At 40.0% G+C, this 12,685-nt stretch overlaps 1 protein-coding gene across 4 annotated transcripts in view; it reads right to left on the bottom strand.

Annotated features, from left to right (window-relative positions):
* The window catches only part of astn1 (astrotactin 1), a 119,397-nt gene that overhangs the window by 39,168 nt on the left and 67,544 nt on the right, over nucleotides 1–12,685 (bottom strand). For all 4 annotated transcript variants that reach the window (XM_023819082.2, XM_023819081.2, XM_023819080.2 and 1 more), the window contains exons 9-13: nucleotides 10,848–10,922; nucleotides 9,280–9,417; nucleotides 6,958–7,108; nucleotides 4,246–4,412; nucleotides 779–973 (exon numbers count right to left, since the gene is read on the bottom strand). In XM_023819082.2, coding sequence (XP_023674850.1) covers nucleotides 779–973; nucleotides 4,246–4,412; nucleotides 6,958–7,108; nucleotides 9,280–9,417; nucleotides 10,848–10,922 — 726 coding nt within the window. The remainder of the gene's footprint in view (nucleotides 1–778; nucleotides 974–4,245; nucleotides 4,413–6,957; nucleotides 7,109–9,279; nucleotides 9,418–10,847; nucleotides 10,923–12,685) is intronic.

A 12,685-nucleotide genomic window follows, 5' to 3' on the forward strand; every position in this document is an offset into this window, starting at 1 on the left:
CCATTGTAGATATTTGTGCTCCTTGTTGGTCCCACTCGTATAATGCATTGTGTTTACCCTACCATTCTCTATATCTAGGTCTGCCCATATACTGTACCTCCTAAGCTGTATCACCTGCCTCTGATTTTGACCCCTCTTGCTCCTTTTTGTTTATTACCCTTTGTGTTAATTTAATCCAAAGCAAATTACAGTAGAGGGGAGGGTTTCAATTTCTTTATGCTCTCTGGTAGTTGAACCCACAACCTTTGCATTAACACAGGAGCATTGTTGAACTACATGAGCTAGGAGCTAAAATATGTAAAGGAGTTATGGGTTTGAGGTCACCTGCATCTATCACAAAGTGCTAGCTACTATTACGGGTACATAAAATAAATAAATAAAACCCCTGTTCCCAAATTCTACTATAACCAGGGGTGCACATAACTGGTACTCATGTACGCTTTCACCTTTAAGAACGATACCTGTGACAATCGACTGTTTGTAAAAGCGTACTTATTTTATGTGCATTTGCGCTGTTATGACAAGACTATACCTTGCATTGTAACCAGTATACCGCAGATGAAGTTGAGTTAGCGTATGAAGATTAAAATACATATTTTGTTTTCATAGCAGCGCAAATGCACATAAAATAAGTATGCATTTGTGCTTTTACAAACAATCGATTGTCGCATGTATCGTTCTTAAAGGCGAATGCATACTTGCGTACCAGTTATGTGCACCTCTGACTATAACATTCTTGTCATGCAGTTAAGTGACTGCCAGAGTAGAAGTGTCTTACCTGAATGTGACCTTTAGGATTTGTCCAGAAGTTAGAGTCTTTGTGTGATTGTTGTAGCCATAAAAAACATCTCCAAATAGAGTTTCATTGGCAGGGATGTCAACTGCCTCACCACAGTCCAGTCCGTCTGTACAAGCCTCTGATAGTGGTTGGCAAGAACGTCCATCCGGTCCCCTCTTATAATCTTCAATACAACTAAAGAACAGGAAAACTATTAGGTTTTCAATAATTTACTATTTCTTAAATGAGGTACTTTACTACCACAGGAACCATTTTCAGAGACAAGAACCTTTTTCAGGAACCAGGGCCCGATTGTTCAAAAAGTTTAGTCTGGATCAGAATAATACGGATTTTTGAAATCCCAGGATCAGGTAATCCATCTTACTTTTGTCCTGGTTTTCCGGAGTAAAATTGGATTGGATTGGATTACCCTGATCCAGATACAAACTTTTCAAGACTACCAAATCAGGATTACCAGTATTTTAAATGGACTACACATCCAAACGTAGGCTGCTAGTTACAGTATGACTGAACAACAGGTAGAATAGTCAGTGTGGGGTCACTTTAAGTGTTGTTATCTGAAGAGTGAAAATGGTACAATAAAATTATGTAAACATCCACTTCTATTTTCAATTTTTTTTAAAGTCAGATCCCCTCACCTGACCAACAGCAAATACGAATGTTATTCAAAAATGCATTGTGAATTTTTTTAACAGTTGTTTTAAGTCATAAAAAGCCTAAATGTCCAATAATAAACATTAAGAAATCATGTAATCTTAGACTACTTGGGACTGGTTTGTCTCTGATGATTGTGTCATTGTTATTAACATGAAGTGATGAATGACAATACACATTAAATGTATTAATTTTGTTTGAAATTAATGGCTGTTTGGGGGATTATTTTATGGGAAAAAAAAATCTCTCTTTTTTTTTTACTTTAGCGTGCCTCGTGTACTTTATCACTGTAATGGCTCAAGTGCAAAATATTAATAAATGTATATAGTGCATAATGCAAATGTCATTTTTTTTTACCAGTTTTAAAGCATTATTACATTTTGTTCCTGAAATCCACCCTGAATCCACCCTCTTTCAGGGATCAGAATAATCCTGATTTTTTTGGATTAAAGTTGTCCCAATCGTACTAAAAAGTTCTTAACAATGCAAACTAAGAGTTTGATCCAGATTGAAACAAAGACTAGACTACGTGATCTAATCCAATTTCAGAATCCATTTTCAAGATTTGATCCAATGCATTATTCAAAATCTGATCACATTACTTTTGAACAACTGGGCCCAGGAACTCTGTCTCCTGTAGTTCCTGAACCTTTTTTAGTCCCTACCCCGGAGTATGAACTTTTCATTCTACAAAGAACTACAGGGAAGGGCTTTGTCAAATGGTTGACTGCAAGCACTAGTAATAACTCGGAAGTTATGAGTAATTGTGGGGAAAAGAGGCTCATGTGTAAGTAGTATCATTATGGCATATTTAGCTTTGTTAGCTAAATATGCTAACAAAGACGAAGTGAGTGAATATTTAGACATTACAATGATCATTTTTCCAATGATGATTTGTGGCTTATCCACCATTTTAGTCTGCCAAGAGCAATTATGATGGAATTGTGTGATGTGATGCATGACCTACAATACAAAATGCTATTTCTGTCCATCTTTAAGTACTGACAACACCTGGATTTTTTTGCTGACTTGGGAACACAGCAATGGGAACTGGCTGACAGATCAGGGATATCCCATCCTATTATTCCTCAAGTAGTGGCTGGTATTAACAGATTGGCAAAACAGTATACAGGGTATGAAATCTCCCTATTGTAGATGTACATTACAGTGAAATTTGCAACAACATTCCTAATATTGTCGGTGCTAATGACTGCACGCACATTGCTTTTGTGAACAAAAAGCAGTTTTATTCCATAAACGTGCAACTCTGCCTCACACCTCTGGGACCAGGGTGTGAGTCTCCAACCTGGCTCCATGTGTGTGGAGTTTGCACGTCCTCCTCATGTCATCATAGGGTAATTTCTGGGTGACAATTGGGTGTTCTCAATGAATGAACCACTGTGAATATATCTAAGTGGGATTTATAACTTGTACGATGTAACTACTGAGTAACTACAAATTGTACCAAACATGTAAGTTGTCTTGTAAAGCATATATTTAGTAAAAGATATTTTTTTGGGCATGGACCGTATATGACTTTGGAACAATTTCTGAGAACAAGGCTAGATCATTCTATGTGTCTGTCCAGGCTGATAATTAACTGAGAGTCTATGTGTATCCTATGTGCAGTTCATTTTGCTTTAGTTATGCTTTTCTATCACTATGGGTTCGTGCATAAGCATGGTCAAGAGTATTTGTAAAATATACACACATTTCTACGCATTCTATAACATTCTATAAAAAATGTGCTTAGGCTAGGAGGTACATGACTTCAAAATTTGTAAAGTTGACAGTTATGTCATGATAGGTCAATGTTATTTTGTTAATTATTTGTTAGTTATATTGGGAGGATCTATCAAGATCAAAATGGGACACAGCATTTTATTTATATGACCCACAACGTGTTTATAATTCATTATTAAATCTGGCCAGCAGATTGATCTTTCATTTTCCATAGAATAAAAAACAATGTAATGTTATTCCGCTAATAAGTGCTTGTGGGCACTGGCAATGGGCACTGGCAATATTAAGCAAAAGTATATCAGTTATCATTCACATTTTCCATTGCAGAAATATGGAGATGCAAGCAAAAAGGTATTCATTAACACATTCATTGTAACTGAATTACAAATAATCCCACCTGCTCAGTTTTTGCTCTACTGCTGCTCTCTCATTTACCAGTACTTCCACGTAACTATTATTCTCAGAGATCCCCTTTGTTGGTATTGTCATAATCACATAATCAATGACAAGCCAACATCAAAATTAAAGCATCATAATAGAGCAGTAAAGTCAACTTGTTGAAGAGTCAACTAGTCCGTGCTACCCCTAGCGTATGCACGGTTTACACACAGAAGTACTTGGATGCACGGTTCATAAATAAGACCCCTGCAACTTTATGGAAGTCACCAACCAATTAATTAACAATTCATATGCAAAACTGAATACATTGTTACATTACTATGGCTGCATTGCAGTCGAGAGTATGCAAAGTTCAATAAATAAACTGATCAAGCAAGAATGACTTTACCAGGACCCACCGATCGCCACAGGAGTAAATTCCAAAAACACCACCACAAAAAAAAACACATTACACTCTTATTGACATGGTAGAGGAAACCTGATGGAGGAGACCTGCTGTTTTCACTTATTTTCATTAAAGCACAGTGAAAAATGTTTCAAGAAAAAAACTGTCACAGTCCAATAATAAAGCCAGGCAGTGAAACAGTAATATGAAGTAATTTGGGAAATGTAACTCAGCGATGGTCCCTGTGGCTAGAGCATATACTCACCCACAGAACATCTGGATGTTGTAAAAGGAGGGATCCTCCTCTAAAGGTGCAACCTGCTGCAGGCATAACTGTTCACAGCCACCGTTGAAGCCATCCGAACAGTCAATTCCGATATGGTGATCATAACAGCCCGAACCATCTTTCATGGGACTTAGACCTGGAGGGCACTGGGGGAATAGATTTTAACAGACTGTGAAAGGTGCTATAAACGTAAAACAAATCTTTTGCACAGAAGTATGGAGCCCATACTTCTGCCCGTAAACAATACTTGCCCCAATAAAAACCTAAGCAGTTTCATATATCATGGTATGAAAACTAAAAATACGACAGGTAATAACAATAGGTATACTGTAAATCTTGCTTCAGCTAACAATTTGGGAACGGTGTGAATCATGATGATCATGTTGCATTTGAGAAATGAATGGCATAGTTTTAGTTGACAGCTTTTTGGTCACATGTTTTTAATATTAGATTAACTCTGCAATGAACTGCTTAGCTAGCTCCCTCCATTAATTAAGGATTTCGCTAATTGGTACAGTCAGCAGATCTGGCTATACAATGAAAGCAAGATTAAGACAAGGATAGAAACAATGGACACAATGTGATCATATGACTATTTCACCCCTGCTTCTTGAGTAGACTGCGACTTCGGCTTTGCATTCTGGGCACCCTCACGCACCTGGAGAGGTACTTAGAGAACTTGTTCTCTAGCTGATCACCAGCTCCTGCAACCCCACCAACTCCTCCCATTGCAGCCGCTGCTCCACCTGTGGCTGCATGCACTCAGCTGTACTTCATGCCAGGGATACAATGGGTTGCCCATGAACTGCCAAGGTTTATACATTGGGCACAATGCTGCCCTGATGCTATGGAAGATGTGGAAGATGGGGGTCTTCGTCCGTGCTTAGATTACTGTGCATTGAATGAGGTAATAACTAAATTAATTTATCCTTTCCTCTGAATTCCATCCACTTTGGAGAAAATTCATACCATCAATATTATTACCAAGGTAAGTTATGCAGTGCCTATAATGTCATCCATATTTGCGTAGAAAATGAATATAAGACCATGTTTGTCCCTGAGTGATCATATCTGACATGAGTGTCTGGCTTTGTGCATCTACAGGAGCATTCTCTTCTTGTAAACCTGGAGAAGTGTGAATTCCACGCTTCCCGACTCACTTTCCTCAGGTTTATACTGATTCCTGCAATGGTCCAGATGGACCCAACTAAGACTGATGTAGTCTCTGGGATTACAACGGCTGATAGGTTTTTCCAGTGTCTACACACAACTTCAGCTACATTGTCAGCCCATTCACAGCCAACATAAGCAGCTCAAGTGGTTCAGGGAGGCTTGCACAGCCTTTGCCTGACTCAAGCAGGCATTCACCCAGGCTCCTATCCTTCATCAACTTGACCCAGAGTTACTATTCATAGTTGAGGTAGATGTGTCCAATGTTGGAGTAGGCACTGTGCTGCTGGTTAGAGGGATCGAAACAATTGTTCTAAGTATTAACCAATCACAAGAATCTTGAGTACATCCCCTCAGTGCGACCATCCTAATCTGGATATTACTTGATTCCTCCGCTCCTACTGCACAATGAACCAGAGGGACTGGTGTCAGTCCCTTCAATGTGCCAAATATGCCCAAAATTCTTTGTTTCACTCCTCTTTATGTCAGACACTCTTTTAGTGCATCCTGGGATATTAACCACCCCTTGACACATGGGAGATCCACTGGATCACTGGTTTTGGATTAATGGTCAAGTATGGGAAGTGGAGCATGTACAGCCCTTCCATGCCGTACGAGGAAAGGCCATCACAAACCATCATCACCAAGCCAGGACAGAAGATATGGCTGTCTACTTACCTTCATTCCCTCAAAGATGCTGTCCCCATGTTTTATTGGTCCCCTTGCTGTCTTACACCAAATCAACCCAATGACATACCAGTTGCAGCTTCTAAAGATTTATAAGATATCCCCAATGTTCCATGTCTTTCTCCTGAAGCATATGTGCTATAGCCTACAGAGTATAAGAGAATAGTGGGCTCCAGTATGGGGGGGGGGGGGGGAGTTGGTTATGGTCCAGAGGAGCAAAGCTGGGTCTGCACTGCATACATTTTGGACCCATTTTGAGTGCCAGGGGTGTCCGGCCAAATGGACACTGCTGCCATGCCCCCACACACATTCCTCCTCACCAGAATTCTAATTGTAGCTTATCTAAATCAATTATCAGTCTTATTTAACTGGTTTAGCTGGTTTTGTCTGTGGCAGGTATTGATGCCATTGTGCCAGTTCGGAGCATTCATCTCCCCTGCTTTCTCCTGTGTGCTTGTATCTCCTCCTATCTAGTTTTGCATACCTTTTTTCCCAAAACCCAAACCCAATAGTGTGAATACTGTCCTTTCTCTTGGAATAAGCATGTGTCCTGCTGCCCCCTTGTCCGCACATGTGTCTGCCTTACCCTGCACCCTCTGGATAGATTATCTGGCTATTTGACCCCTGCTTCTGGTTTTGACTATGACTTTGGCTTTGAATCCTGGTTGTTAGTTTGCTCTGCTTTTGGATTCCTGGTTCTGAAGAAGTCTAGTTACACATATTACTAGGTAAGTTAACGAATTAAAGATAAAATTAGTTTTATTTATGAGTTTTAAGCGGGACTATATTTCTTATAATAGGCTTGGGGAAAGGAAAGTTTTTCCACATACTCACCACACAGCCGCTGGAATCCAGCTTTCGATCTGAGATGCAGCGGAAGTTCCTGCTACAGCCCCCATTGTCCTTGGAACAATCACGTACTGGACCAAAGGAGTCCAGCAACACCTCAAGGCTATCAAAAGATGAGGAGACCATCAACTCCTCCCTGAGGAATGAAAACAAAGAGGGAGGGAATCATTCCAGCAGGATATCATAAAACTCCATACATCTGTATAATAGTTGGACAAAAAATATTTCAAGCACTTTCTGAAGTTCAAAAGGGTCCACAAAAGTGTCAGGTTGGTGCCCATCCTTCCCTGTCCTAAGCGTTCTTTCCACGTTTGGCTAGCAGGTGTTGCTGGCCATCCTGTTCCCTCTGTCATTGTACTAGTCCCTAGTATGTTTCCCTTGTTTCCTGGGCTACTGCATAGCTCTGTGGGTTGAGTGTGTGGCCTCTGACTATGGGTTTGAGGTTCCCAGTGCTTATTTTCTATTAATTCTGCTAATAAATTTTTGTCCTATGTGTTCCCTGCTTGTGTTCTGCTCTGTTCCATTCTGGTTCTGTCTAATTCTTCTATTCCTAGTGTTTAATTCCCAGTATGTAGGTAATATTCCTAGTTTTTGGTATTAAGTTTTCTAGTTTCTGTGTGTGTTAATGATTAGTTTCACCTGTTGCCCATTTTCTTGCCTGGCTTGTTAATTGTTCTTTTCTGTTGTTTGTTGTCCTGTCCCCTGTGTTGATTAGTTAATTGTTTATGTCCTACACCTGTTCCTTGTTTACGCTAGTTTTTAAGTATTTAAGTGCCTGCCCTGCTCTGTTCCCCAGTGAGTTACATGTCAGTTTTTGCTAGGTTTGTGCTAATGTTACCTCCTAGTTATGGGGGGGGGGGGGTGTTCCACAAAGCAGGATTAAGGGAAAGTCTGACTTATTTCAACAAGTCTGGCTCATTTAAGTGGGAGTTCTATTCCATCAACGTATCTTAAGTGAATCCCCGCTGAGCTACCATGGTAACTTACGCAAGTGAACAAGTCTGCTCCAGACCAGGTTAACTGTCTCGCTTAGTTAAGCGCCGTCTCAAAGAACGTCCAACGTGGGAATATATTCCCAAAAGATCGTTCTGTTGGACAAAATTCTGCGCTCTCACTACTCATTTCATGATACACCAGAGCACGAACTCATCATGTAAGTTATTCTCTGCATAGCATTTAAGGCACTTTTACCAGTAAATCCAGACTAGGCTGAAGAAATAACTAAGGCTGTAGGGTTAAGCATTGTCTGTGAGTTTCTGCAATCTTTCGGCAAGCTCCAAAAATATTCTCGTTTAATTGTTCATGGCCAACTCGCCAATAACCAGAACTGCAAATGTGCAAGGGTGCACACCTGTTGGTGCCTGTACTTTGAAATATCGGTAAGTACACATCTAACTTAATTTCTTACTGTAGCAATAAATGTATTGGTATATATAAATGTATTCTTTAAAAAAATGCTTCTCAATGTTTCTGTATTTATTCAGGTACATTTCACCAAGCACTACAACTAACTGTAAATGCAACTTAGATGGTCAGTTCTGTCTGGACTCTGCACAGGACCATTCGTAAATGTGCAAACTGTTTCAGGGTATGTTTTATTTATGTTGTTCCTTTTATACATCCCAAAATCTTCATATAAATGTGCATATGAATGTTTCATGGCATCATTCGGTTTTCCCTGCTGTACTGAAATAGCACCAAACTGTAGACCAAAAACCAATGTTTGTACCAAATCATGAATTTTGTATAACGTTACACCCCTACAACTTACTGATCATAAAGAACACGTGACTATATTTTAGCTGCAATTTACAAAGAGTGAAATGAATACAAAATACCCCATGCTTAATCCATTGGGCCTTTTGTACAAGACCCCATTCTCTCAAATATGCATCACTTTGTTTAAAAGTGTCTGCTTGATTAATAAGAAAAATGTGGCCTGGGGTGGATTTTTTTTATTTCTTGGGCTTCACCCAAAAAGTTATTTTTGCTACCCATCCTTAGATGCTTCAAAACCTAAACAGCTAGTGAGTAGAGTCAGAAGATCATAGCTAGCCAGCAGGATAGTAGAACATGTTGCTTCAGCATCTTCAAAGTAACAAATTAATCACATATTTAGTGTAGTTTCCAAATACAGTATGTGGTTTCAGTGGTGGTAATCACCACCAATAAATGTAGCCATAATTATAGGTGTTACCAACAAATCCATTCATTTCCTTAAAAATGGCATAATATCCATTTGCCACTTTTACTCGAGTCTTTACATGAAAAGTTAAAATGGCGTTTGCCAGAAATGTGGTGTCTTACCTGACGTCCACCGCATCCTCCATTACGGTCATGTCTGTCTTGCACTTAGCTGAGGGATTGATGGCCAGTTCGGCAGGGGGGATGACGAAACTCTTGCTCAGGGGGAGCCACATGCCCTCCCCAAGAGTGTACGTGAATCTGGCAGCATGCAGACGCAGAGACAGACACTTTCATTGCAGTCTAATGCCATTGACTCTGTTTTGACTTGTAAATTTGAATGTTCGGAATGTTGAATTTCGGAGTGTATTAAAAACAATAAACAATTTTGACCTAATCTGCTTTTTTAAACTTCTACAACCAATGACCTCACAAGAAAACATGTGATGCAGGAACTGCCTTTGCAATCCTTAATTTCAAATTAAAACGTGATTTTTTTTTTCTGGCAGTGAGAATAAAAAATAAAAAATAGAACAAGACAAAAATATTTAAGTCTACTATTTGATTTAATGCATCTTTAAACATATATTTATATTATCAACACAGTTACCCATACACTTCATCTTTCCAGCCCTCTGAAATAAGCTTGCACACCTTGTGGAAAACAAGCCACTTGTTTCAGCACCTCTTTACAAGCAATACTCCAGTAGGCAAATCTAGGCTTTTCTCCCAGGGGGTGCAATGTGAGAGAGCCGTCCATTAGCTCCATTAGCCATTCATCCACATAAACAAATTTGTTAGAAAAAAATAGTAAATGCATTTTCAATTATAAATTATTACAATACAATTTCAATATAATTTTTAATTTAATTGAATTTAATATTTTCAAATAGCATTTTCATTTGAACAGTAGGGGGTACACCCAAAGTAAAATCGCCTATGAATACTCCAAAATGTTTGTTTAGGAGAATTCTCATGAAAGACATGCCAAAATCACAAACTCCAGTTTTTCAAATCTCTAAAATGTGTGATGAAAAAACTGCATCCATTTCGAAATCTTCAGCATTTCATAGTTCCGCTTCTGCAATATTTTTTTACCCTTCCAGGACTGCTTATGCTCCAGTATAGGATCACAGACCTGAATTTTAATCATCCATCCATCCATCCTTTTTCTATACCTGTTTGTCCAATGCAGGGTTGCAGGGGGTCCAGAGCCTATCCCATACCGGTGCAAAGGCAGGGAATAACCCAAGATGGGGTGCCAAATCCATCACAGTGAATTTTAATAATGTAAAACATCATTTAAAGAGTGTGATGGTAGAACTTTTTTTTTTCATTTAAATGAAAAGGTGAAGGTTTTTAAAAAGCTGCATGTTTGAATATTTGCAACTAATCAGTTTAGATCACTAATTATTATTATTCTGTTATGCAACATAATTAATTATAATAGCAGTCAACGGACCCATGACCCTGTTCGGGATAAACAGATGATGGATTGATAGAATCATTGTCAACCGAGGACTCATTTCTTCTTTGTAATCGGACACCATTTTCCTAATCTGCCTCATGATGAACCTGGGATCATTAAAACTATGTAACTATTATTTGTTTCCAGCTTCGGTTCATAGAGTTCCCTCAAGATCACACACTTGCTTTAACAAATGCATGATTCTGGAGAAGCCAGGTCTTACCTGAAAATGCGGTCGGAGGGCTGCTCTCCCATGACCAGATCAAAGCCCCTCTGGAAAATCGTGTAAGGCCAGGGTCTAGCAAATAGGAGAGAAGATTATGTCTAATCATGCCAAATTATTGTGTACATCACATTAATTTATTTACCAGACACTTTTATCACTTTTATTTTAACCATGGGATTTGAACCGCTGACCTTCTGATCATGGGTACCCATGGTTAGCATGTGATGACATCACTGGGCCACTTAGCAAGGCCCTTAAACCCAATTGCTCCATATACATACACACTTGCTTTTTTTGTATTTAAATGCCCATATCCTCCCTGGGGATCTCTCTTGGGGCACTATTAATCGCCAGCTCATTCCCCCAAATTGTGCTAAGAGGTTCTGTTGGGGATCTTGCCTGTCTGTAGCCATCAGGCACTACAGCATCCCCTCCAGATGTGCCACCTCCACCGTCAGCTGTAACTCATCCCAGGACAGCGTCATCTTTAAACGAGTATAGATACAGCCATGGCCAAAAGTGTTGGCAGTGACACAGTTCGTTGTGTTTCGCAAACTTTGCTGCTTCAGTTTTGTTGTTTTGTTTTTGTGGTGGTGATTGGTGGAGTGATGAGATGCATTTTAATTAATTACAAAGAGCTTCATTAGCATAATTAGTTAACTTTATCACAAAAACCCAGTTTTCACTGTATTTTGACCCTGGCACAAAATGACCAGTTAACATCCTTTCAGTAGAGTCACATCATCAGCACAGGGGATAGTGTGAATGAATACAAGTCAGCTGAAATCACTCTGTCATTCTGATTGAATTATAAGACTAGACTGATTGCTATAAAAAGAGGGCAGAAGTGCTTGAAATCACTGTCTTCTTGTGTTAGCAATGGTTACCTCTTATGAAACGTGCAGCCATCATGGCCTCACATGCAAGGAAATTGCTGCTAAGAATATTGCACCTGAAAGAACCATTTACTGGATCACCAAGAACTTCAGGGTGAGAGGTTCAATTGTGGTGAAGAATGCTTCAGGACATCCAAAAGTGTCCAGCAAGCACCAGGACCAGGGACAGGCTGGTCATCTGGACGTTCTGGAAAAGTCCAGAACGGCCATCCAGCCAATGGCCTGTCTGATTTATCATGGCGATGTGTTGGTCACAAACAAACCACCCATTTGAGGGGGCTCTGTTACATTAACCTCCCGGCTACCATCTGAGAGCCATCTGAGGCAGAGTGTTTGGATGTTCTCCGCAGCACAGACAGACACTCCATACATACACTAATAACTGTGACCAGAGATAAAAAAAAAAAAAAAAGGTAGATGCTACATTTACCGGTTGGACGTGCACCTGCGTGGTTGCCATACTGGGGCAGTCAACACTCAGTCACTGATAGTAAACTGCTTGAAAAATACCACAGGCACGTGCAGCATTTAGATATACAATAAGAAGAAACCTTAAAAACAGGCATTGTGGGATAACTTTTCATAAGTAGCAGTTTTATTGTATTTTACTGATAGTTCGTGGATTTGAATTATCACTTCCCACTATCCTGAAAATTACCTGATAATGTCATAATGATGGCTACCTAATGAAAATTAGCGGGTGAGGAACCAGACGAAGTGCGGCTCATTAAACCCCTTATGAAGAAAAATAACATTGATACACATTTTCCCTCGCATGGATGCGGGTCACCGGGCCCGCCCCCTGGAGCGAGGCCTGGGGGTGGGGCTCGATGGCGAGCGCCTGGTGGCCAGGCCTGCACCCATGGGGCCTGACTGGGCACAGCCGAAGAGGGAGCGTGGGTCACCCCTCCAATGGGCTCACCACCTGTAGGAGTCGAA

This window comes from Paramormyrops kingsleyae, chromosome 21, assembly GCF_048594095.1.
Source record: "Paramormyrops kingsleyae isolate MSU_618 chromosome 21, PKINGS_0.4, whole genome shotgun sequence".
Lineage (NCBI taxonomy): Eukaryota > Metazoa > Chordata > Actinopteri > Osteoglossiformes > Mormyridae > Paramormyrops > Paramormyrops kingsleyae.